The sequence below is a fragment of the Carassius auratus genome, unplaced genomic scaffold (genome assembly GCF_003368295.1).
Source record: "Carassius auratus strain Wakin unplaced genomic scaffold, ASM336829v1 scaf_tig00004696, whole genome shotgun sequence".
NCBI classification, from domain to species: Eukaryota; Metazoa; Chordata; class Actinopteri; order Cypriniformes; family Cyprinidae; genus Carassius; species Carassius auratus.
In genome coordinates, this window is record NW_020523617.1 from 14,853 (window position 1) to 42,281 (window position 27,429).

Genomic DNA, 27,429 nt, shown 5'->3' on the forward strand with positions numbered 1-27,429 from the left:
CGGTGTTTCTACTGTCACTTGGATACCTTAAACTGTGTTATATAATACAGTCCATGATGAACAATCAGATTTATGACAAACCTTCTGTATGCCTAGTTTATTTGGTGCCACAAGAAAATGTACAAATTATTATTTTTTCCCTAAACATTATACTTAACTGTATTTAAATGTCCTTTATTGTAATAATTGTAGACCTAAAGCTGTTTAGTATAATAATTTATCAGACCTTTTACCCCCTCCCCTTGAGGCTAGAGGGTCAAACCTTAATTTTGGGGGTCATACCCCCTAAAACCCCCTTATAATTCGTACCCTGGCTGTAACCCTCTTCCTTAATAACTGGTTGGCTGTATCTGCATTGCATTTCAAAGTTAATTTCAAATGTTTACCTTTTGAGTAATACAAACCACTCAGCTTTATCTAATAAATAAATGCAAGCAAACAATGTGTTCTCCCTCTAGGGGTGATAGCCTAGTTTATTTGAATTCATCAGCATCATGCTCAGCAAAACCTCACGGATAGCCTTGCTTCTCGCATTGTGTGGAAACATATCCCAGTAACAAAAAAGAAATGAAAAAGAAAGGAAAAAGGATTTAACTATATTTGGTATTGGTGACATCCAGTAGTGGAGTGGACAGGGCTAATCTCAGACACAAGTGGATCTCATGAACCATTGTTGTGTTCTAATAGCCTACTTTTGAGGACTTTTTGTGCTGGGCTATTTAAGGACTCAGCATCCAGCACATGACAAATTGTACTCGTTCTTTTGTGAAGGTCCAGCTCTTGTTCTCCCTTTATCCTCAGTGGCCCCATAATCACTGTTTACAGAAGCGACAAACAGCAGAGAATACTTGTGTATATCTCAGCTAAAAGACTGCAGTGTCCTCTTGAACATATGAGCGCAGGCCATCCTTTTTTAAGTGAAAACCTTCTGTGTTGTCGCATGATGGGGATTTCAGTTTCAAACACTTGATGTTATTCAGCTTTGTTTCCAACGTGGTTTTCAAAACACTGTCGTGCTGTCATAAATTAAAAGCAAGCCATAGCAAAAAAGTAAAGCCAGACTAAATAAAGTTAGTATAATTAAAGATGCTTAATAGCAACAACAACAAAAACCGCACTATGTATCCCTTAGAGGAATAGTTTAGCCAAAAATGAAAATTGTCACAGTTTATCCTCATGTCTTTCCAAACCCATATGACTTTATTTTATTTTTATTTTTTTTTTAAATATAAAAGAACAATACACTTATAATGATTTGAACCGGAGCATCATTCAGACTACTTTTTTGAATTTGATCTATCAGGTCATCGAAATCCAATTTTGATTGTCATGAGACAACAATTTTTATCAGGGCAAACTCTAAAGAACTTATTTTGTAGGAAGGACCCAGAAAACTTTAACTTTTTTTTTTTTTTTTTACAAGTACATTTAAATAGTCTTTTATAGGTTTTTTTTGCTCTCTGTTCCTCAGATCAAGGTATTGTATGGATTGAAAAAAAAAGAGTATTATGAATTTTATGATACTTTCATTATGCTTTTTATCATATGTTTTTGTTATGCAGAAGAAAGTAAGTCAAACAGGTTTGCAACGACACGAGTGTAAACAATGACAGCATTTTCATTTAGGATAAACTGTTCTGTTCAATATTTAATGTTAAGTTAAAATATTGCTGCTGCAGCCTTATACAATTCTCTTTTTCCTCTTCCACTCTATTCCTTCTTCAAATATGGTGTAAAAACTGTGTAAGCAGATCCCACCACAGCTCAGAGGCTAAACGTCTGCTTTGTTCACAATCCCCTGCTCTTCCTGGAGCTAAAGTTGATGTGACATTTTGTCCATTTTTTTGTCCAAGTTTTTTCTGCTTTTGGCTTTGTTGCAGGAGCAGGGAGGAAGGCTTTTACCATCACATGCCATCTATTGAGGTCTTTCATAAATAATTCAGCTCAGTACATTGAAAGTGATGACAGCAAAACTGTCATGCAATCTCCCTCATAAGATCAAAGAGGTGTTTCTATAGGAGGAGGGTTTTTATTTGAGATGTTCTGTGGTTCGGGCATGTGATCGTTTCTTGCTGGGGTCTCTTCAGCTCTCCTGTGACAAACTCAGGACAAAATGAAGTATTTAAAGGGGTAGTTCATTCAAAAATAAAATTGTATTATCCTTTACCCACCCTTATGTCGTTCCAAGATTTTCCTTTTATTGTGCAGCGTTAAAGAATTTTATCAGATTCTGTAAAATGACAAAACATTTTATAGGTTAGAGAAAATTATAAAGGTGAAAGAATTGTTTTTGTGCGAATCATAAAAAAAAAAAAAGGCCTGCCACATGCTGGGAAATACTCTCATAAATACATCAAACATCACATTTCAAAGGCCCAATATGAACAGAGGGGGCGCTGTAAAAATGAAAATCAAAAGAGGAATCTATAATAACATAGTGAAATCCCTTACTGGAACATTTATATGAAGTATGATGATGTCTCTATTTCCGTAGCATGATGCGATGTGGAAATGAATCTGTCACATCTGAACAGGCTGATATGGTTCAAACTCCTTACAGTGTGAATGGCCTCAGGCCTGACTGTATCCAGTGCTGCTCCCTCTCATGGCTAACATTGTGAGCCTGGAGTTTATGGCCTCTTCTGTTTTTAGTGTGCGAAGTAAAGAATTTCCGTTTCAATTTCATGCCTGTCAGGGATAAAACATGATAAAACACAATGAAACACAGCTCATCTGGCCTGTCTGTAAATGGACTAAACTGATGCACATGACAGACTTTGGAGGTACATGAATAAGTGAGCTTTTAAAAAGGCCTTGGGTCTTTGTGAATGCACTCTTCTGCTTTCCTTTTGGCCATGAAAATGAGGCCCTGTTTAGTCACTGGAAAAGCAGGGAACAAAACCTTGAGTTAATGAAGGCCTCTTTCAATCATGTCCTGATATGCCATTGTAATGCAAGTGCTGTGAAATATAGACAATGTCCTGGAAATGAGCCTTGCTCTGGTAATAACCAGAAGCAGGAACAATTATTTTTCATTTAATTGTTAATTTGAAAATATTAAACCATATCATATTATTTCAAAATGTAGATTTATGTATTTATGTATGTATTTATGTATTTAGATATTGTCTTGATTTTTACAGTGTTTGATAAAACTGTGAATGGAGGGTCTTGTGCCTCAGTAAACCAGTTACTAGATTGGTTGTAATTGAACCAGCTTTCTATAACAAGTTTGTGTGCATTATTTGAGCAACTTGTCGTATCTTGAATACGTTCTGTATGTAATTAGTTTTTTTTTTTTTAAATGCTAGGATGGAATCACCTTTTTGTTAAAAATCGGGGAAGATGTCCCCAGTGCTGCAGTGCCCTTGGTACTTTAACAACCACACTGATTTATTACGGACGCTCTCTGTGAAGAAATATTTCTGTAAAGGCCTTTTTGATATTCAGTTTTTGCCAAAATTAGAGGGGAAAAATGCATGGATGAACAGAACATAGTAATGTGTGAAAATATCTGACAATCAGCTCGGAGGGAAATTTTCCCCCCTCTGTTGGACTTGCGCTTGTTGTGTCATTAATCATTGTGTGATCTTGGTCACTCATTTCAAGTAATAAAAGTTTCCATCATAAACGCAAAACAGGTCTGAGTCACTCAGTCACACCAGCTTCCAGCTATGACTCCTATTAAATCAAGCAAGCAGAACGTTTCCTAAGGCAGCCGTTGCCTTTTAATTTCCTGAAGAACCTTAGAATATCATTCATTACCAGAACTACACATATTTGGTTTTTAAAAGTCTCATAAATCAATAGTGGCCTGACTGCAATAATTATAACAAGTTAACATGTAATTTCCAGGCTGAAAGCCGCATGGCCGGATTTTAGCATATGCAAACGAGGTAATTCAAATAGTGTAGGGATATTAATACAGAAGGGTAGGTAACGAGGTACGGGCTATGAATTATGCATCAAAAAGTGGTTGATCTTCAATAAAGGAAATGAATTCACTGTGTAATCTAATTAGTTATGGAAGTCTATTATGTCGAGCAGCAGAAAGCAACTGTCCTTGAAAAGGAATTTATTTACAGTACATGTTAGCTTTTCGGAATGGAATTGCGTTCTGGTCCGAATGTTAACGGCAACCTCTGTCTCTCATCCCTCCCCTTCTTTCTTCACTCCCCTCTACCTCCCCCTTTCCGCCACTTCACTTCTTTTTTAGCTCAAGACCCGGGAGGCCTCCGAAACGGACCCAGAGTGTGACATCGCCGGAGAACCCTCACATCATGCCTCACTCGGTGCCAGGCCTCATGTCGCCGGGAATCATTCCCCCCACAGGTAACGCACACGGACCTCCTCCCGTGCCCCGTCCCGTTCTCGCAGCAGCCCGCTGCCCATCCGTTAAATGGCACGCTGCAAAATCTGACAGCCCTCATCCAAACTACCAGCCAGAATCATTCACCATCCCGACCGACCCCCTTCCCAGCAAGCCCCCCTGTGCAACCGCAGCTCCAGAATAAATTGGAATGGAGAGTTGTTCTCTTCCAGATTATTTTAGTGGATGCTGCATTCTGCCTTGAGTGGATTTTAATTAGCCCGATTAAATCCACTTCACTGCTGTATGTACATAGACCGATGTGATGTTAAAGTAAGCTTATCGCCACAAGAATCAACAACAACCGTTTGTGCCTTCAGTTCGCCTGGAGCAAGTCTTGTGCTTTTGTTCTATTTACGGCTGGTTTTCATTGCAGCGGCTTTTGAAGTCGTTTGCGAGAAAGGGTCCTGATTTACATATCGTGCTCTCGGTTGTTCTGCCATCTTTTAATAACACACAGTCATTAGTTTATGGTTCACTCCTTGTTAATCTACAGTTAACTTCTTGTTAAGACTCTCTTGTTGATTCTTGAGCAATTATTGAACACAAAGCCATATAGCTATCATTTTCAAAACCTAAGTGTTTTTTTTTTTTTTTTTTGTGCAAAGTATGTTTTCTGTCCTATTGGACAAATGATCTTGCTGTCACAAAACAAGCTAGCACAGAGTCTTCGTACAAGCAGTTCTTCAAGATGACTCTACATTTACATGCATGACATTTGGCAGAGACTTTATCAACTGTGACTTACAGTGCATCCAAGTTTAACGTGTTCGCTGGAAATTAAACTTAAATTAAACTAAGATCTTGCAATTGTTAGCAATTGTTAGCAATTGTCTCGATTAATCGTGGTAAGAGTAAATAATGTTAGAATGTTAGAATGCCTTCAAGTGCACCTGGGAAACTAAATGTTTCTTAAATAAAGCAAATTGAGAAAATTGAGTGACTAACTTTATCTTCTGAAGTGTTCTTTAAAATTACTATCCCTCTTGTTATCCTTTACAATTATTGAATTACAGCATGTAAAATTACAATAACTTGCTAAACCAGTCATTATAATTTACCATTTTTTTCTTTCTGTTCACTGATCGCTATTAAGATCATTGATATATTTTATGATATTATTAATATTATGGATCAGACAATTTACCAACTCATTTATAATCTAGAATTCTAGAGTTTATCACTTCTTTTCCAATTTCCTTGGACATTCAAATGCTTGTAATAACAAAATTTCCAGCTTCACCTGAAGGGCACATTAATGAAAGTTATGATAAAGTGATTTAAATTCTTTAATATTTAATTATTCTGTATTTGAATTTGAATGTACCAGTTTTTGTCAATATGTCACAATGGTAGTGAGGCTGTATCCCGTTATATGATTGGTAGTCTTGTTATTTGGCCAAATCTCCACCAGTCTAGGAGATCTTTCACACAGTGCAGTTTTAATCATTTTGAGCCTGTAGTTTAAACACTAGAGCATGGCGCTAGCAATGCAACCATGAATGGATGTTCACACTGATTGCAGTGTTCCTTTGGATAAAAGTGTCTGCCAAATGCTTAGAATGTGAACGTAAAAGATCTCTTTGAATTCTGTGCTAATCAAAAATCATTTTAGCATAAACCTAATGAAGTGCATAAATTGCAGAATTTTCTTTTTTATGTTCTTTGCAGTGTAAGTGTAGCATTCTCTCTCTAAACTTGAAATTTAGGGGAAACTATTGAAATTCCAGCTTGGCAACAGAACTGGTAATCTTGAACAATGCCGCTGAAGCATTAGCGAACCATTCGGCTTGGGAAACTGTGTCCAGCTGCCCCTCCATGTTTGAGTGAGGTCAGCCTATCAGTGTCTTGTTCAGAAACAGGAACTCAAAGGCCGTGTGGTACAGGATGAGAGCCCAGGATGAGAGTCTACTCTTATTTAGTCCTCAGAAACCACGACAAAAACCCTTTGATATCCAGGCCTTTAAACCATGAGAGAGGCTCTGATCTTGACATTTTGGTTGGGACTTCTAAAGAAAAGTAACATTTTATACAATCAGGTTTGTAAGGGTCTTTGGTTGTTTGGCTGATGACACGGCATGCAATGAGCAGATGCAGTGAGAATTGCTCACATTTGTCTTTCACGTCTTGGACAGCACTAGTCTGGGAGAGCAAATGTAAACAACAGTTAAAAACAGCAAGGAGTGCTCCTAGTTCTTTTGTTAATGTAACCTTCATCATAAAGCGGTGTGATTGTAATGTTGGCAAATGTTTAGGGACTTTGTGAACAACAGTGTTTTAAAGCAGCACTTGAGATGTTTTTCTTCCATGTATGCCATTTAACACCACAGTTACACTGCTAGAATAGCGTCATTCATTCCTTTTATATTGAGCAGGTGACTTTATAGTTAACACATATAATGTGTACAAAATATCCCTAAATATCTGAGGTTAAGGCATAAGATGTGTGTGTGTGAGAGAGAGAGTGTTCAAAATGATATATATATATATATATATATATATATATATATATATATATATATATATATATATATAATTATTTTCTTTAAAAGAGTAATCTAATTCTCAAATATCTCTTAATTAATTTTTATTTAAAATAAAATAATATAATTTTAAATATGATATTGTTTGTATAAGGTATATATTATCACATTTCAATTAATCCTGATATATATATATATATATATATATATATTAAATTGATCAAAAGTGACAGTAAAGACATTTATAATATTACAAAAGAAAAAAAAAATCACATAAAAAAATGAACGCAGCATGTTGGTTTTTAACATTAAAAAGTAATACATATTGTTTGAGCACCAAATTCAGAATATTAAATTGTTTTCTGAAGGATATTACAGTGAAGACCGGAGCTGCTTAAAATTCTTTGTCATTACAGGAATAATTTAAATTTTTCAAATGATTTTATTTTAAATAAAAATAAATTAGAGATATTTGAGCATTATAGATACTTCTTTTAAAAACAATAAAAAAATTGACCAATCCCAGACTTTTGACCACACACACACACACACACACACACACACACACACACACACACATACACATACACACTTGACACTTTAGCAGTGTCTCACAGCTATGCAGGAAATTACATCATAGCATCATTCCATCAGTCTGTCATCAGGTGGACACAGTCAACTAGAAATGCAGTGAGAATGGGAGGATTGACACAAAAAGAGGTTAATGAAACATGTAGCCCTTCACGCAGATGCAAGATTACACTGTCATAAACAGATCAGTCAACTCTAATGCGACTCTCACAACCAGTGTCGGCAGCTCATAATTGATGTGCGGTATTTGGCTGTAATGCAGATGGAACAATTCAGATGCATTAATTCACCCAGTCTTCGCTGGCTTTTTTTAATTCACCTCAGCTTTGAGCAAGCGATCGGTCCTCAATAGTCACTGGAACAGAGCTCATTTCTGCAAATACACTGGGTAAATAGAGTGAAATTTGGCCTCAACCTCTATTAGGAGCCCGCAACATTAAGTCAGTAGATAAGCACTTGCTTATCATAAGCATGGCTAAGTCACTCTTTGTGTACTGATGTGAAGTTAATCTGATCTTAATTTAATTACACTATTAGTGGAAGGAGGCACATACATTCCTTATTTGTTATAAGAATGTTCTGACATTGAGCAGGTATGGGGCAGCCCGCATGTTAATTAATAATGAACATTCTGACAATATTCAGAGGCATGACAGCGTTAAGCCAGTCTGCTGCTGGTTCCTTTGCATATTAATAGATCCTTCATTATTATTTAATATGACAGCTGCTCCAAGGGCTACGATCAGACCCCATCTCTATTATTTGCTGTTTTGTGCGCAGTATGACAGTACCATGCGATTCTTTATTTGTCAGAGTCCCCTCCCCACGCCGCCGTCTTGCGCCTGTCTGCCCGCTCGTTCTCTCTCAGGCTCAGCTGTTTATATATGGCTGAAGAGATCCTTGTGTCTGTGAGAAAACAGACATGGGCGTCTGAATCTAAAGGTGACTTTCAAAAGTCGAAACATTGCGATCTGCTATTGGTGCTTTGCATACTAATGAATGCTAATTGAGGAAGGAGTGGGTTGCTCGTTGTGATGTTCAGTCGTTCACGGCCACTACGAGAGGACTTGTTGCTGATGTGAAGAACAGTTTGTGGATAGGCACTCTGATGTAGATGTTACAGTCAAACACCCTTGTAGCCTACGTTGGATGTAATCTGTGATCTAATGAACCAGACTATCTCTCTGGAACAATGCTGAAGGATAATTTAGAGGAGGATCCATAAACATGAATACAGTTGCCTCTTGCATGCTTGTAGTTTGTAGCAGTGCTTTTCAATTGGTTTTACCTCATAATTTATTTATTTTGATATTTCATAATTAGTATTATATCTGATTATATATTGTCTCAAAAACATGCCACAAACCATGTTTATCCTTTATGAACTAATATTTAATCTAGTCTGGGTTGTATCTCCTTTTTCATTTTGTGCTGTTGTTGGAAATCACAATTTTTATTTATTTATTTATTTATTTGTTGTTTGTTTGTTCATTCATTTGTTTGTTTGTTTATTACGATCAAATATGTTATAATTAGTATTTATAATTGTATTATATCTAATTATATATTGTCTCAAAAACAAGCCATGTTTTATACAAACTAATATTTAATCTAGGATGGGTTGGATCTCCATTTTCCTTTTGTGGTGTTGTTAAAAAATTGCAAAATTTATTGTATTTATTTATTTTTTAGTTTGATAAAACACATTATAATGAATATTTATAATTGTATTATATCTAATTATATATTGACTCAAAAACATGTCACAAACCTTCCTATGCAAACAAAGATTTAATCTAGTCTGGGTTGCATGTCCTGTTACCTTTTTTGGTTGAAAAATTGTAAAATTTGACAATTTACTTTGTAATTAAATTAGTGTTTACACTTTGATTATTATATGTAATTATATATTGTTGCAAAAACGTTTATCCTATGTGAATGTATATTTAATTGAGTCTTGGGCGTGTCTACTTTTTCCTTTTGGGTTGTTGTTGAACATTTATTCATTTCATTTTCTTTTTTTTGTTCTTTTTTTTTTTTTTTAAGTGGTTGAAGGATAAATTTTTCCTAAATTCTGAAAAGTTTATTGAGAAGTAAAGCCATTGCCTTGAATAACTCTGTTTTAAAGTAATCAGAGCTTATTTTGCTATCAACAATAATGCGGTTAGTTGCATATGTTTTTTTCATTGCTATCTTTGACTTGACCATTTTTTATTGACATTCCAGCAGCCGAGAGCCACTAGTTCATGCTGTAATTGACTAATTGAGCAGGAAATTATGGTAAGCTGTTTATTGACACCATCCATACCTGCAGGACATTCCATATAGACATATCCATTTAGTTAATAAATGAATATGATATATGTGTTTAATGCATTACTGTAGTGTATAATTGCCGGTCTAAAAATTCCCCTAAATGCAACTCAAGTACCAGACTTTTTCACGCAAGCAACTGGAAGGTGATTTTATTCTTTTTTTTATTTATTTTCTCAGGTCTCTGCTCTGCATACATCTCATTTAGAAAACAGTTGACTCTCTCCCATTAGACACAAATGAAGATTGACCTTCAGTGCGACTGGAGGCCATATTTATTCTGAGTGGAGGGGAGGGGGGTAGATACCCCCCCCCCCTGCAGCTCTAGGGCATGAATATACAACAGCAAACGAGAGCGGCCACTCCGACACCATGTATACGATTCATCAATATGGTACTGGTGTACTTTAAAATGCAAACAAGCCCAGAAAGCCGGTGGCATGCAGTGTTGCCCACACCATCTGCCTATCTGCTGCTGGGGAGGCAAGGTGGCGTATTAATGCCACATGTTCGATATCTTTCTTTTTCCCTTTCTCTTCACGCTCAAGAAAGGAGACAGAGGCCAAATGGCTACAGTTGAATCATATCAGTGAATGTGACAGTTTACTGATAATGAATTTACCAATTGGCCGCCCTCATTTGGGAAGGATTGATGCTACATTAGAGGATTTGTGGATTTTAAGTATGAAAAATTGTAAATACTGACTGAATCTTTTTGCCAAAAAGCCATACATAGTATATCTCTCAAATTATCAACAAATAGCAGATGTTTAATTATATAGAAATAACACATACAATTGACTGACTAATGTAATGTAAATTTTATCATATGTATTCAGTGGTTTATTTATCTGCCACAATAATGTGGAGATAATTATGGAGTGGAATTTCTTAAATATTAATATGCAGTTAATTAACTGGCATATCTTGTAATTAATTGGATTTATTTTGAATTTATTAGCTGGGTAATAAATACATATCCTGAATTCATATCTGTTTAAATGTTCAAATGCATTCAGTTATGACTTTTAAAATTTTTATTAGGTTGCTCAGCCTTTATCCCAGAATCCACTTAGCCGTTTAATCTCATACATGAGACTATTGTACTGTAACCATTGTCAATACACTGTATGTATAAAATTAGACGGAGATCACAGGATTCACTGAACACCGCTGAAAAAGAAAAAAAAAGCTCAGCTTTGATTCATCCATTCACATCATTTCATTAATCTTCATTCATGGATTCAAGGTCTCTTTCAAGGATCCTCCTTTTACTTATTGTGAGTCTCTCAGGTGTTTTGTCATTGAAAAAGAGTAAATGACAGCGAGTCAGTTCTTTATCCAATCTCCCCGTCTCCACTGTCCTCCTTTCAAACAAATCAAACAATGGAAAAAAAAATGATTGCCACTGGAGCCAAAAGACTTTGAATCTCAGCGTTCCTGTTCATTCAGAGGGAATAACAATGGATTTGAAGTCAGATGAGAGCATTTACTGTTTGAGATGTTTCACACATTTGTGTGTGTATGTGTGTGATTTAAGCACATCTTTGGTTTCCCACTGTTTCAGACTGTTTGTTTTCACTTTGTCATATATCCCCACCTGTTTATTTACAAACAGAAACCATGGCAACATGTCAGTCCTGATATGTTCTCCTGACTCCATCTGTCACCATCAAAGCTCAACGGCGTCATCTTTGCATTTAGTGGGAAAAAGAGACGGAAATCAGAGAAGACGTACATGACAGTGAGGCTTCCAGCAGAAAATGTTGCCTCAGTCCAATGGGGCCAGCTGTGTAATCAAAAACAGCAAAGCTACTGTCGGTGATGGGATGCAAATGATCCGCTCTGGTTAAGAGGCTAGTGATGGGAGAAAAGACAGTGTCAAACAGTTGAAGAGTGGGAAGCAGTTTCCCCCCTTCTTTCTGTGATCTCAAAAACATGAGTTTAAAATTGTTCAAATGCATGATTACATAAATAATATTTCAATATTGGATTCTACTGAATGCTAAAACTGGATACATTTATTATTTTTTTTCCGTTGCAGATCTCAATTTATTGTAGCATTTTAAGCAGTCACTTTTAGCTTTTATTTATTTGTTTGTTTCCAAAAAATTGGAAATCCTTTGTTTAGAAAATAATATTCAATATTTAAACAATCAAAAAGTTTTGTTCCAGTAATTTCTTTTAATTATTATTTTTATTATTATTGCTATTTTTTTTTTTTTTTTTTGCAAGGATGCTATAACATGAAGTGAAAACAGTAATATTGTGAAATATATTACAATTTAAAATAACTTTTCTGTTTTTATTATAAGATGTCATTTATTTCTGTGATGGCTAAGCTGATTTTTCAGCAACCATTACTTAATTATTTAGTATCACATGATCCTTCAGAAATCATTCTAATATGCTGATTTGGTGCTCAAGATATATTTCTTATTTTTATCAGTGTTATCTTTGTAATATTTATTTCCGAAAACAGTTTTCTTCAATAAATAGAAAGGTAAAAAGAACATTATTTAAAACAGAAATATTTTGTAATGGATAGATAGATAGATAGAAGCATTTCTTGACCAGTCCTTTGTTTTAAGTCCATTTTAGTTTAATCTTTATGATGCGGGGACTCCCTCTTTATGTCCTCCTGCTGTAGGCCTCACAGCCGCCGCTGCAGCAGCCGCAGCCGCCACCAACGCTGCCATCGCAGAGGCCATGAAGGTGAAGAAGATCAAACTGGAGGTGATGAGCAGCTACCATGGAAGCAACACCCAGCACGGGGTCGACTCAGAGAACGGAGACCTTAGCTCCAGTGTCGGTGAGTCACCATCCACCAGCAGCATGACTCACACTGCATGCAGGCCTGGTATTAGCAGACGTCTCATGATACATCACAAGTGCTCAGGCCAGACACATCACAGTTTACACTTAGGAGTAAAATACATCTCAAATGTGCCTTCTGGGACTTCTTGTGATCAGATTTTTCCAATTTTACTACTTGACTCTTCTGTACTTACATCTTGTCCAAAGACCGACTGAAAATTAAAAATTTTAATTTTCTAGGCTTATATGGCTAGGAACTATACTCTCAATCTGGCGTAATAATCAAAGAACTTTGCTGCCGTACTGTGGGTGCAGCTAGAGCAATGATATTACGCAGCGCCTGAAAATAGTTCTGTTATTAGGATTGCTAACAGTCTAATCAGATTCAATGATCTATATAAGATAAGCTAAAACTGCTACCACCAGACCCAGATTACGGCATTAAATTAAGATCTGCTCATGTTGCGCCGTACTTAATTTTAGGCCTTTTTACAGTGTTAGGCATTTTAACCAATCAAACACAATTCTGTTGAGTTTAAGAATACAATGGCAAAACAGAAGCATTCAGATGAGTCATCGCTGAAACTAATCAGTTTTGTTGAGTGTGTGTAGTTCGCTGACTGAATTTCAGACTCTTGTGAATTCCCTCATCATAAACAACAAAGCGCAGATGTACTATTTGAACATGGCAAGTAAGATATTCATTTCACAGTGTATACAGCTTCAGTGATTATAACAATCTTTTTTTTGTTTTGATGGATCAATGTTAGTGATAATGTCACTTTCTATATATAATTTTATCACTGTTTGAATAATTGTGGAAATAAAATGTTATATAATTATACATTTCTGACATTTTTATTAAATTGTAATCATGTTAAATAAAAATTATTTAAAAATCCTAAAAAAGATTTTTAAAGTGGAGTGTTCCTTTAAGGATTCGCAGAAGCCCAATTGTACCCGTACTTAACACTGTCCAGTCAGATGAGCAGAAACTGACCAGTAGTACTCAAATGTCTTAATGTTAGTGTTAACAAGGTGTCATACTTTATACTTTAATGGATAGTTCACCAAAAATTACAATTCTGTTGTCATTTACTTATCCTCATGTTGTTTCAAACCTGTATGACTTTCATTCTTTTTTGGAACACAAAATAAGATCATTTGAAGAATTAAACTGTTTTTGGCTACGTTCACACTGCAGGCTGAAACGACACAATTCAGATTTTTTTGCCTCTATGCGACCTGTATCTGATCTTTTCATGACAGTCTGAACGACACAGATCCGATCTTTTCAAATGTGACCCAGGCCACTTGGGTATGTGGTCCAAAATCCGATACGTATCCGATCTTTTAAAATTCGACCATACGTCAGCCACTCACATCAGTATCCCACCACTCCTGGCTGCGAATCCGCACCCACACGTTTCTCTGTACCGACATTGCTAACACTGCTCCACAAAACGCCATGGCCAAAAACCTTGCTCCCCTCCTTCTTTTTTATTTTCTTCTTAAAACGAGAAGATTGTAATTGTGCTGGCTCCGTTGGGAAAATATTTTTTTTTTTTTTTTTTTTTTTTTTCAACGGGAAATACAGAAAGCAAGCCTTCAATATATTCCTAAATCAAAGACACTTGAAAGTTTATGCAATTACATATAAATCAAAACAGTATTAATAATAATGAAAAATAAACATATACCTATACTGTACATCCATACTCATATACACATAAAAACAATTATCAATATAGAGTATATTCTCTCAGGCCTGGAAAGAAGTTTTTACAAGTGTCACCAGTGCTTTGTTTCCTCCTCTTAACAGTGGGAAAATAACTTTAATATTGCAGGGTTAGGTTATTACACTGTTGATGACATCCATGTTTAACGTTATCTACTTTCGCAAACAACGAGTGATATCGTTCACCGTTGAGTACTCTTCTGCGCATGCGGGTCACTTCTGAGTCATTTCACGTTCACACAGGAGATCACAAAAGGTCGCATTTAATTGGAAATGTGAACGGCCTTGCAAAAAACGGAATTGAGCATTAAGTGTGAACGTAGCCTTTGTCTTTACTTTTTCCATCAGTTGTGTCCAAAAACACACTTTGACATTTTTTTTTACATATCATGTATTTATAATCCACACAAAAAAAAGTCTTTTTTAAAAGTTTAGTTCAGTTTTGGAACAACATTTTTGAGTGAACTATCCCTTTAAGAAAAAACTGATCTGCTTTTATAAAACTAAGCCTAATTCCTGCTATTTACCTACTTAAAATATGTTCTTGAACTCACATAAACTGCAAAGGTCCAAATCTAAAAGGAAACTCAAAAGCTATGTGTAATCTTCTTTTGAGCAATCAGTTTGTTTGGTTGAATCCAAATTCATCATTAGCAGGTAATGCACTTTTAAAGTAGCTACACATCAAATGCATCCATGAGCACTTTATCCCAAAGCTAATAGCTATTAAGCAAGCCGCTAATTCAATTTGGTGAAGGAAATTGGTTTTGAATGTCCCTCGCTCCAATTAATCGTTTCTCAGATACATTCCGATTTTTTCTCTCTCTTTGCAACATTACTTAAAGCCATTTTTTGTGGAAATTACACTGTTATATTAAACCACAAATCCATTACAAATGATTCAGTTACCATAATCCCTGAGCTGAACTGCGCGCGTGTGATTTCCATTGTGAATATCCACCCTGCGTAGAGGATTTCCCAGCTGCATTTGACACTAGGAGTTTTGGCAAAACACGGCGTGCTCTAAGCAGATTTATCGAAAGGAAGCCGCGTGGAGCTGAGGTCATCCAACAGCGAATGGCGGCAGGGGGCCGCGAGGTCATCGAAATAAAGATAAATGCGAATCAGAATAGGCGAGGCTACGGCAATGGAGCTAATAAGAAACTGTTTTTATCTTTTTACAATTTAAATTGTAACCTTGAGCACGCAGACTCCCTGAAGAATAATAATTCCCGGGCCCAGCCGTGAGCGAAGGAGCCGAACTAGAGAGGCATTAGAAGCTTTGAGTGAAATATATGGCCGCGACGCCTCTCCGGCCCATCCACAATCAATTGGATTCTTTTACTTTAATATTTACTCGCAGCGATGAGATGCTAGTCTGCATGGTGATGAACAGTCTTCCTCTGGCGTTTGAAGGTGACCTGTCACCGCGTATGGACAAATCTCTCGCTCGCAGAAATGTAGAAAATAAATCATTAAAGGCAGGCGGGCCTCTCATTCCGGGATTTAAATCACTCCCAGATTTATGATTTAAATTAATGCTTGGTTTGGTCAAAAGAACAGAGGCCGAGACAAATGATGTTTGGTACTGAAGCCATCCTAATATTGATTACTGGATGTCAGTGCAATCTCTTGTTTATATCAAGCACTCTCCTGTGACGGTGTGGCCAATAGGAGTCACCCACATGATAAGAGGGCGAAATATAGCTGCTTCTATTCAGCCAGCCAGAGGGGAGAAACAAGCTCCTTTCAGCCTTTAATTGCAACATAAATTAGGTTTTTAAGTGAAATAGACAGTGTTTTCTATTCCCCTTCTCCCAGCGAATTCCCTCACTGCTTCGGATCATTACGGCATTAAAACAGAAAGGTCATTTCGCCAGAGAACCAAGAGAGAGATATTACATCTGGGTGTTTTAAAAGAGTGCCAGAGAAAACGCACAACTGTGAAAATAAACTCTTAGCTGCGGTGCGTTGCTCTGCTGACTTCTGCTTTTCTGAGCGTCGTGATTCCCTCTAATGCTTTTGGACTGTGAATGCCTATTATGTCCTGCTTATAGGCGCTTTCTGCAGCTGGAGTCCAGAGTCTGAAATCATCTGACAGATATAGAGATGACTTTAGAACAGAGGAACTCAGCTAAACTATCCAGACAGGAGTGGACAATGTCATGAGCAGGAAGTGAGCCGGTGCTATATTAAAACAGCTGCTTATGCGGTGAGGTTTTATTTTGAGACACTCCGTTACATGTAAGTGTAATCATTTTTTAAATGTCACTTAAAGGGGTAAACACAGGCCACACCACCAATAGTAATAATAATAACATTAATAATAATTTATTATTACTATAACAACTACTACTACTCCTACTACTGCTTCTACTGGTGATGTTGTTGTCTCTGTTGTCTGTGAAGTGTTATCTCTTCTAGTGAAATTAGAACATTTTGTTTTTGTTGTTATTGTTATTGTTTTGTAAGTAATGCAAAAGTTGCCACTGTAAGGGTGTTGTGAATGGTTAAAAGTACATTTAGTAGAGTTTCTAAACTCTAAAAAAATATTTATCAAAGTGGTAAATAAAACTCTAAAGATTATCAGGGTACATTTGGCAAGAAAATGCTATTTTATTTATTCTAATTGAAAAATCATGTTTCGTTATATGTTACTTGATATTTCATGTTCACAAAGCATAGAGAATTTCTAAATGAAAATTGTAGATAAATCCTTCACCATTTTTTTCAGAATAGAGTATTGTGTATGGTCGCTATTCCATACACAAATCCCCCCACCCCCCAAATATAAATCCTAGTATATTCCTTCACTGATATATATTCTGATGGAGATTTGCAGTACAGTCTAGAACAGATTTAGACTGAAGTGTGTGAAGGGCATTGTACTCTCCTCTGGACTTGTTGGTGTTGATACAAATTGGCTGGGCTAATGTTTCTTCTGCATTAAATATTCAACTCAGTCACTCACACTAGCTTGCATCACTATTATTAATTGCATAAACAGAGAGAAAAAAACATTAGCTAGTTTAAGTTGGAGCCAAGTAGCCAAACACCCTGAGCGAGAGAGGAGAAGGCAAACGTGATTAAGCTTAGCACTCCCTTCCCTTTTAATTCCTCCCCAGCATTTTTTCCAAGGAAGTGGGGGTTCCCTTCTCTTACAATGTGGATATTTCCATTGACTCACAGGAAATGGGACAATTACAGATCACAAACCAAGCAAAACATGTGCCTGGAAGAAACACAAACAGCAATGCATTCCCTCGCATTGAATTGACCTGAATCAAAACCAACACCTGCCCTTTTCAAGCAAGATGAATTGTTTGCTTATTTATTCATTTTTATTTGCTTTATTTCCCTTTCTTGCGACTCACGCATTTGCAGCCTTTGGGTTAAGAAATGGAAGGAGGTGAAAAGAATCTCTCTCTTGGTGGCCACTGGGTGCCATTTTGCATCTGATTCCTTGCCACGGCAACGTTAATGGACCTTAAATCCTCTCCGTAATTAGATGGGGGAATTGTGTGTAGCACCAACCAGATGATGCTGCCATAATGAAATAAGCGACAAACTTTCAAGCATGTATGTGCGCGTGGGTTTGTGTGGGTTTCTGCGATTTAGCGAGTTAGCGTGCTCAGACCCGGCCCAGGCCTGGCGTCAGGGCTGGTGACAGGTGTATATGTTGGGGACAGAATTAAAAGTGAAGGGGGGGAGATGATGGGTGGGCCTCCCACCATCGATGAGGTCAGGCTGCTAATTCCGCCAGGCTTCTTCTGGCAGAGGAGGCCAGCACTCAAGAGATGGATCTGCAGAGAGACCGCAGCTGTAAGCGTGGAGGAGCTAATTGGTCCTTATCTTGCTGTCCCATTCATCTTCATTTTTTACCAATTACCAAGCATTATCTGTGTTCTCGGTTGGATATGGGAGTTAATCCTTTTTGGTTAAGCTGCTGGTGCAGCTTGCAAATTTCCACTGTTGGAGCGGGTGAAAGAGTCAGAGTGAAAAACAAACTCGGGAAACTTCTCATCATTGTACACAGGAAGGAATCGATTGGAAATGACATCACGGGAGGGAAGGGAAAAAACAGCGGGGAGGTGGGGAATCAATTATTGGTGTTATAATTCAAGTTCTTGTTTGCAAACGTTGCAGTGCCATTGATTTAGTTGTTTTCATTGCACTTGCCATTATTGACTTGTTAAAACCATATTTTATTCTCATCGGTGGTTTCAAATGTGCAGCCAATCAACCGGTGGTGTTTCAAATCTTGTAATAATTACTCGAAATGTATTAAATTGTGGAAGAATTTTTGGACGCTTCAAAGGGGAAAGAGCCGTCTTTGAAGCAATCAGAATCTCTCTTATTATACACTTAACCATATGGATAAGCTTGTAAACACATTAATAACTGTAAGATTCATGCTTCTTATTGTACTTGTTACACTGTCAAGAGTGATCTCGTCACAAATTCATCGCATCACTGCGTCAAGAGCTCTACGATGCTTTTAACTGACACTGAGGAAGTCGGTAGTGGTGCGAAATCTGTCTGATGAGCGCTGTCACATTTCCTCAGCACCTATCAAAAAACATAGACCCTAAATCTATTGTCTTTATAGCAGGCACATCCATCATGCATCAGGGCCGTGTCGCGTCTTTAGAATCAGCCAGCTTGTACATCGAGCCCTCATTTAGCGTAAAGCATTCGTGCACAATGCCGGGCCTCTTAAAATAGCTCCCCATAGAGGATGGATTGAGTGAGCCATGCCTCCTGCTCTTTGATAGGGATCTGTTTGGTCACACACAGCACCAGCTGTCATCTCAGCCTCGACTGCTGTGATTTAATTAGTCTGTTTATGTCCTTTCTAATAATAAATCCCACACTGTGGAAGGACAAATCCAACAAGGGTTGCGCTTTGTTTTTCAATCTGGCGGCCTCGCACTGCTAAACGTGGCACGGCAACGGCAAACAGAAGAAAGTTTTCGGTTTAATCGTGTCTGTCTGTTTGACTTTCACTTTTTCTTCTTCTCTTTTCTCATGCCTTCATCTAAGTCAGGTTGATATACAATTATACAGATATATCAGTATTTCCAAATATAAAATGGAAAAGTTATATAATGGAAGTGTATATACATATATATATATATATATATATATATATATATATATATATATATATATATATATATATATATATATATATATATATATATATATATATATATATATATATATATATATATATAGTAAAACCACTTAATACCATACAATATGTTTTTAGTAAAAAAAAAAGTAATAAAAATACAAAATGGAATAAACATGCCTCATGGACTTTTGACATTTGAACGATTATGCAAATGAATCTCAACAAATAGACCTATATGTAAAGAAAGCATCTAGATGTGTTCTGTGTTTTTTATTAACATGAAAATGAATGACTATTCATTTAAACATACTTAGAGTTTTTAATCAATGAACCAAAGTGAACAGTTTGAATTGATTTAGTGAAACTAGCTTAGATCTAGTTTATAGATAACACTCTTCAGGAAACTTACTTGGCAAACTACAATGAAATCATCATCATAGTCATGATGTTGCTTAAAATGTTGCTTACAAATATAGTATGAAAATGTGTAATTTTGCCCAGAGGTCTGCTGAGTGAAAAACAAGCCAGCAGCTAAACGGCAAAAACACGTTATTCACTTCCTAGCCACATCTGAGTCGCACCGGCAGAAGTCAGGGCAATGATTCATTACTTATTACTCGCTGACTGAGTCCCACCAGGCATTTAGCATCACAGATAGCCAGTTCCTTCAAAACCACCTCACCTGTGTCAGTTTACAGTGTTGAATGCTGTTTTGTCTCGCCTTAAACATCAGCACGGCTCTTCGCGGGAAGACAGGAAGCATTAGTAATAGCTCTGAGACCGCAATGAGAACCAGGGCTGAGTTTAGAGAGACACGCGGCCTCTCCTGGGCATTCATTTCTGAGTGCCTCTATTAGTGTGTTGTGCTCCTGGGAAGCAGGTGACAGATAAGTGGAGAGCGCCGCACATTTTAATAGAATTTAAAAAAGATAACTCGATAATCACTTACTTTTTTAATGAAGTCGAATTGCTTGTTTTAATTCCGGTTGCATCGACAGTTAAGCATCAGCATAAAATTGAATATGCATGATTTTGGGAGAGGGGGGGAGTCGGGTGTAAAAATGTGCAAAGCGCTAGTGTACACAAATGCCTACAACTGCAGAAACAGATTACAAAATGGGAATTGATTAAACATTATTTCTGTAATGATCCGTATCATGCTCTATCATCTCTGAAAAACAGGACTGCTCCACGTTACTGCAGTGAGCCAACACTCTACGTGTTCAAGTAGATATTTTTGTGGACAAAATGAAATAAATAAGTAGCCAGTTTACTTGTCGAGCCTCATCAACATTAAAGCTTGTTCTTCATTAATTGGATGAATTAATTTGGAGCCGTTTGATTCCATTGTGAGATGTGGTGCGTTGCCTGTCCCTCTTTACTAATCTCTGTCAGGTTGAATTTATAAGTGGAATTGAGTGACCTTTGGAGGCAAAGATAGGGATGAAGAGATCTGCACAATTTGAAAAGACAATGTCACATGGTGTAAATGCAATGCATGTAATAAATGACATTCAACCTTTCACACACGATAAGCCTCTGCGGTCCATAGTGTGAAAGATGCATGCGCTTTGACTGCTTCGAATATTCCTCCGATAGGTCACCTCACTGCACTCAATTCCGGGAAAGAAACAAACTGGCATGTGACGCATAAGCGCCGCGTCTTATGATGACAGAGAGGATGTGTTGCAGTCGGAATATTGCCATGATTATTGCAGTGATAATAACATTGCAGCAATTAGAACATGAGAAATGAAGGTGCGGTTATTATCACTCAAGGGTATCAATCATGCCTGCAGCCCCATTAACCCAAACCAGACAAGCGATCCTGCTCTGGGTCAGGCTTCTTGCCAGAACAAATCATCCCATCGCCTCAAGTTACAGAAAGTAGCCCGCATTTAGCCCATGTAGTACATGTACGAAATACAGGAATCTGTGCAACTCAACAAGCCAATTGGAAAATTTGAGTGCTCAAGAGTCCTGTTATGTTTAGTTTGTTTTACTGAATGTCTTTAGAAGAAATGGAAATAAACACTTATACAGTTTAGACGTAGAAAAATAATGTGATATCAAGTCAGATCATTTAAAGATATCTCAACCATGATTTTTCTTTTCTATTTGGAGACCTACAAAAATATTTTTAAAGTCAATTCACTCAATATATTATTGTATATTATTATGTGTAAAAATGTACATGTACTGTGTATTTTTTATTTATTTGTCTAAAATATAAAACAGTTGTATGTCAAATAAAAATAGAATAAACTATTAATAAAAAAAAAAAACATATTTTATTTAAACAAGTTAATTAACCGGAAACTTTAAACAGTTTTTATTACTATATTTTCTCTTTTGATTTCAATTTTAGTTAAAGTGTAGATTTTTTTATATTTGTACACAGCTTTTAGTAATTTAAGCATTAGTTGTAGAAATAAGTTAAACTAATTAAAAAATGTTTTGCCTTGGCAACCAACTGATATTTCAAGTTTTTTTTTTCAGTTAATGTTTATTTAATTTCAAGTAACAAAATACATGTTTAATTGCTTTAATTTTTGTTTCATATTTAGTTTTAGTTAACTGTAATAACCCTGATCCAAACCTCTTTGATTGACTTTTTTCTGTCAAATGCAAAATATTATATTTTTTGAACAATGTTTAATTAGTTTTTGTCCATATAATGAGTCAGTTGCTTCCATAAAAACAAAACTGGACCCCATTGATTTTTATTGTGTGCATTACACACATAACACATCGTTGTCACAGAAGGAGGAAAACAAAGAGGCATACAGGTTTGAAACACATGAGGATAAGTAATGATATCATTTACATTTTTGGGTGAACTATTTCTATAAGTACATTCAGTAAGACCAAAGTAGTATGACAAACATAACAAACCTCCTTTCACAAGGTATTTCAGAATAACACAAAGATGCAGCCTCTGCAACGCGATGCTAATTTTATAATTACAACAGATGATGCAAGAGGCTTTCTTATCCACTGGAAAGCCTTCCTATGGACCCCTACACTCTGTGATTGATAACGCCGTTCAATACATTTCATTTCAGAGTCCGAGTCAGAGTACAACTGCCTGCCATCGACCAAAAGCAATCTTTTTAAACAGGACCCTTTACTCAGTATCTGAAGTAAATGAATCCCCCCTCCCTCCGCTCTGCCTGGGTGTCACAGTCCCTCAGGGGTGGGGGGGGGGCGATTATTGATTGGACTTGAATATATTGTACCCTCAGTGGAAACATCTGCTGGTAATGTCTGCTCCCTTCTGCTTTTCCTAAACCAGCAGAAGTTTATGGAGAATGATACGAGACACATTTAAACTGAAACCAGTTCAATTCCAAATTGGGTGTGCTTTCAGTAATATCCTGAAGCTTGTGACTGGGCATCTCGTACCATACAGGTAATTGTGTTAACCATCTCAAGTTACAGTGTATGAGATTCCAAACTGTGGCGCTCACCAGAAACAAATGCTCTATCATCTCTGAAAAGCAGCACTGCTTGACATTACTGTGAGCCAACTCTCTACATGTTCAAGTAGATCTATAAACTGTGGCGCTCAAAAGATAAAAATATACCACTGCACGGTTTTTATTTTATTTTATTTTATTCCAACATGATCAAAATCAAAATGTCTGAATATTAGAAATGTCCAATAAGTAGAAATAAATAGTTATTTATTTAAATTCTCTCTGAACAAAGAGAGAAAAAAAGAAATGAAGAAATACAAAAAGATAAATATTAAGATTAATGTTCTTCAATTATATTTTTACATCAAAAGAAGAATGTCATATCATTCTGTTTTTGTCGCACACAATTTAACAAATTGTGACATTGGACCAAAAGCACTCCACATATGCCAAGAACTGCTGCTGGGCCTTTATCCTCCTGGAGGAAGAATAATAAATAAATAATAAAACAATGCTGTCTGTCTCCTCCATAATCCCTACCACATGTTTGCTTTGATGCTTGTGGGTCTGCGTAATTACACTACCTCATCAAACCAGAGATGTTTTGTTGCCATTATTTTTTACACTCACAAGTGTGTAATAGATGTTTTTCTTTAACCTCTGTTTCTTATTAAGCACTCTCACTTCAGAGTGAGCATAGTAAATGCCTATTTTACACAAGGATGCAGTTTCTCTGTTCTCGTGACATCAGATATCGCCTGCAACAAATACTCAAGCGTCTGGGGGATTGTTGGTGATAGTGTACAGGTTTCTTTCATTTTTATTATCATTATTGGAGGGATATTAACAAATTCAAGATGCTACTTTTTATGATTAATTTATAAACAGGAAGAAAGACTTTAAAGTTTTTCTCAATGACACAGAAAGACCGTGGGTGGCTACTTCAAAGCGAAATACCTTTGTCTAATGGGCCTTAATGAGTTACAGCGTTTAACAGCCTTGACTAGCTTTGCCATCTGGGAAAAAGAAAACAATCTATACTCTTACCAGAAAATAAGTTTTGTGTCTGTTTATGAAGGACCTATGCTTTTATTTCCAATAACACCTTGTCTACACAGATGGAGCGCTGCCTTTTTATGGTTGAAGGTCCTTTGTAATAGATGGAATATATTTATGAGTGGCCTGTATAATGTTTGCAATTAAAACATAGAATGATTTGTTATTTGAATATGAAAAATATGGCGAAAAGCCTTGACAGTTGTTTAAAAATCGATGATTGTTTGTGGCAACAAGTGAGACCTGTTTATAATGATGGGCATCGCAAAAAATAACAATCTGCCATTCTGCAACGCCACATGAAAAACAATTTAAATTGTTATCCCGTTTCAACAGCTACTTCAAAAGGCGGAAGATTTTGGCACTCAAATCAAAGGGACGAGCAAAAGAACGTCTGTTTAGATAAGAGCATTTACAACATACTGCTCCGTCGCGTTGCGCTCGCAAACAAAGATGGATAGGCCAGAAACAAGTCATTTAATTAGCGTTGGAACCCCCGTCTCCAACTCCGGCAGCCAATTACACATTCCAGCGGCATCTGCAGGTCCTATTTCACGGAAGGAAAGCAAATCTTCCCTGGCTCGGCTTCATACAGTACATCTTTCCTCTTCCATTTAAGAGAAGGTAAATAGCAGAGATAGACAGCTTCATTAGACAGCATCTGTGGAGCAGGCAGGGCGGATTGTCGCTTAAATAGTGGGCTTTTACTGGAGGGCTAACAGGCGACCTCAGATCAATTACAGCTGACATTATTGTTTGTCGTGAGCTCTTCCAGGACAGAGGAGTAGAGGCAGAACGGGCCCAGGCTCTGCTGAAAATGTAATTTTCCTCCTCTTTTGCTTTCATTCCACAAACAATAAATCACTCAGTTGAAGAGATAATAAAGTGCCAAGTAGGAGCTGGTTTAATTTTTGTCAAGGGAAAGCTTCCTCCCTCACAGGATAATGCAGACTGCTAGCGCTCAGAAGGCCAGCTTTCACCAGACAATGGCTTCTTCAGTCTGTCTCTTTTTAAGGGCCACTGGAATCAAAGTTCATCTGTTTGACAATGGTATCTCAGTTCGTAATTCATGCAAATTGCAGCAGTTTATCCCTCTTGTATGCTAAATAAGTTCAAAAAGAGTAGACAATGACATGGCATTCTTTTGTAGATTTTTATTTTTTTTTTGTCCGGATCTTTTATTTTGTCATCACATCCTCTGGTGAACATGTTTTCAATATTGGAATTAAAATACATTTTTATGTTTTTAGTAGAGCTTAAAATCAGATTAGGTTGTTTACTTCCCACATGAATAGTAATAATAATAATTTCATTGATTTTGTCATTTTGTAATTTAATCAATAATCTACAGCACGGCAGAAAAAAGGTGTCTTTATGAAATAAAAATCTTTATTAATAAGGTAAATTCATTAATATAGTAAAATGGCCTTGACGGTTTGTTGAGAACTACAAAAAAAAAAAAAAAAAAAAGTTTCTCCAGACATCTGGATTCTAGACATCCACAGTTCATCGCCTTTCAGTCTGTCTGAAAAGCCTTGGTGGACTTCTTTTAGCTTGTATCATGTTTTCGTATGCTTTTCAATAGGCCATTATGGCTGAAACATCACTTAAGGATGGTGGAACATGAAAGGAGGTGGGACGGGGGAGAGAGGGAGAGAGATTAGGCCCCTGAGAGCAGTCTACTGTAAACCCGCAGTCGTTCACACACACAGAGTTCTGCTTTGTAGAAGTCGGTCAACACAACAGACATCATTCACCGGCAGGCTGATAAAGGAAGCCTATTTAAATGACAAAAGCAAAGTCATATCAGACTTTAATACGTTTCTCCGCTCTCTTGTAAATGTTGATTTCCTGAAATCCAGTCAGATCTTCTTGAGCGAATCACAAAGGCACGCCGGCACTCAATCTGGCTCTCGAAAGCTCTGAAAGGTAGATACGTGCATGAATGCCTCTCTCAATTTGTTTCGACGTGGCGCTGTAAGTATCCCGCAATCACACGCTGGCGCCGTGGCAGGTTTTAATTGAGTCCAGTCCTGCGAGCGGTAATTGATTCAGACTCGGCACTCGAGGAGAGCCGCCTTTACAAGGTGCTGCTTGGCCTCTCGTTCTTTTAATCTCTGCCTCCTTTTTAATGTCGGGGAATGTGTTTTCCGTGTGCATCTGCTGGTCATCTTTCTTATGGAAATGTACAATGCTTCTCCGAGGAGCGGAGACACTGAAGGGACCCCCTACCCACCCACCCATCCACCATCTTCCTTTTGTGGGGTTTTTCTTTTCTAATGTAGACTCTGTCATAGCCCTTGGCCACTAATTTTCTCACAAAAACAACTGGATAATATCTCGCCTCTGTGTTTTGCATTACCATTAGCTTGGCGATAAAGGGGAAGTATGGGACAGAGCAGGGGCCGCCCGCTCACTTGATCGGATCACTGCGAACACTCAAGTTGTCTTTCAAGTGCTCTAGCGATGCTTTTGACCGCCCGAGACCGAATTTTCTCTCGGTTACTTTTGATCCTTTAGTTCAAAGTCAGGAGTAGGAGTGAGTGGGTCTTTAGTTCAGGGACGCACAACAGGCTGTGACCTTATTTGTGTGCATATGTCCTTTGAAAAAGCGGGACAGCTTCCTTCTACCCATTTAATCACTGTCTAAGAATGTAGCACAGTTCGCCTTAGTTATGAGTATGAGTTTCGCTGTTTGCATGCAGGATCTGGGTTTTTCTCCGTCAAAATACTTTGTACGTCTTAATTATTTCAATCCCGTGTAAATATCAAGGACTTGAAATGACGTTATAAATGCACTCTGTTTTACAAGTAATGGAGTTTCTGGCACACATACTGGTATTTAGCTTGTAGGCATCTCATGATACACACTTAGTTTTAATTGGCTCGTTTTTGCTCATTTTTCACTAATGCCTTTCATGTTTGCCTTATTTTTTCCGCAGATATTTTGAATGCATTTACTATTAATGGTGAAATATTTCCATAAATTTTCCCTTTCCAAAACATAATAAATATTCGTTTTAAATTTCACAATTATTAGGTTATTATGACTGCAATCAGCATAACGCTATATATTATTAAAGCTATATAATTATTAACAAGGAAAGTGACTATTTATGTTTCCAATGACCATAATGGCCAAAAATGCTGCAATTAATTATTATTTTTTTATATAGATGTCGTAGCTTTAATGTAATACAGTATCTAATGTGACGATTATTATTTAATGAATATTTACTCGGTAAGCCACAACGCTCGCACATAGGTCACATGTGAATAATTCAATCGAGTTTCTCTTTTAAATCTTCCTCTCTCTTCAGCTGCACACTTTCTTTTCTGTCGCACACGCGTCTTCATTTGCACACAACTTAATGTCAGAAATGATTAATTAATCAGCTCCTTCCTCTTCATCTTCAGGCTTGGAACTGCCGTTCATTGATGATGCCCCACCCCCTGATCCCTGTCAGCCTGCCTCCTGCATCGTCACCATGGCGATGAGCAGATGA

At 37.0% G+C, this 27,429-nt stretch overlaps 1 protein-coding gene across 1 annotated transcript; it reads left to right on the top strand.

Annotated features, from left to right (window-relative positions):
- Positions 1 to 3,757: 3,757 nt before the first annotated feature.
- LOC113070615 (dachshund homolog 1-like) lies at positions 3,758 to 27,429 on the top strand. The gene is made up of 3 exons (XM_026244019.1): positions 3,758 to 4,332; positions 12,407 to 12,568; positions 27,341 to 27,429. The coding sequence occupies exons 1-3, from the start codon at positions 4,281 to 4,283 to the stop codon at positions 27,427 to 27,429; spliced, it is 303 nt and encodes a 100-aa protein (XP_026099804.1). The 5' UTR covers positions 3,758 to 4,280.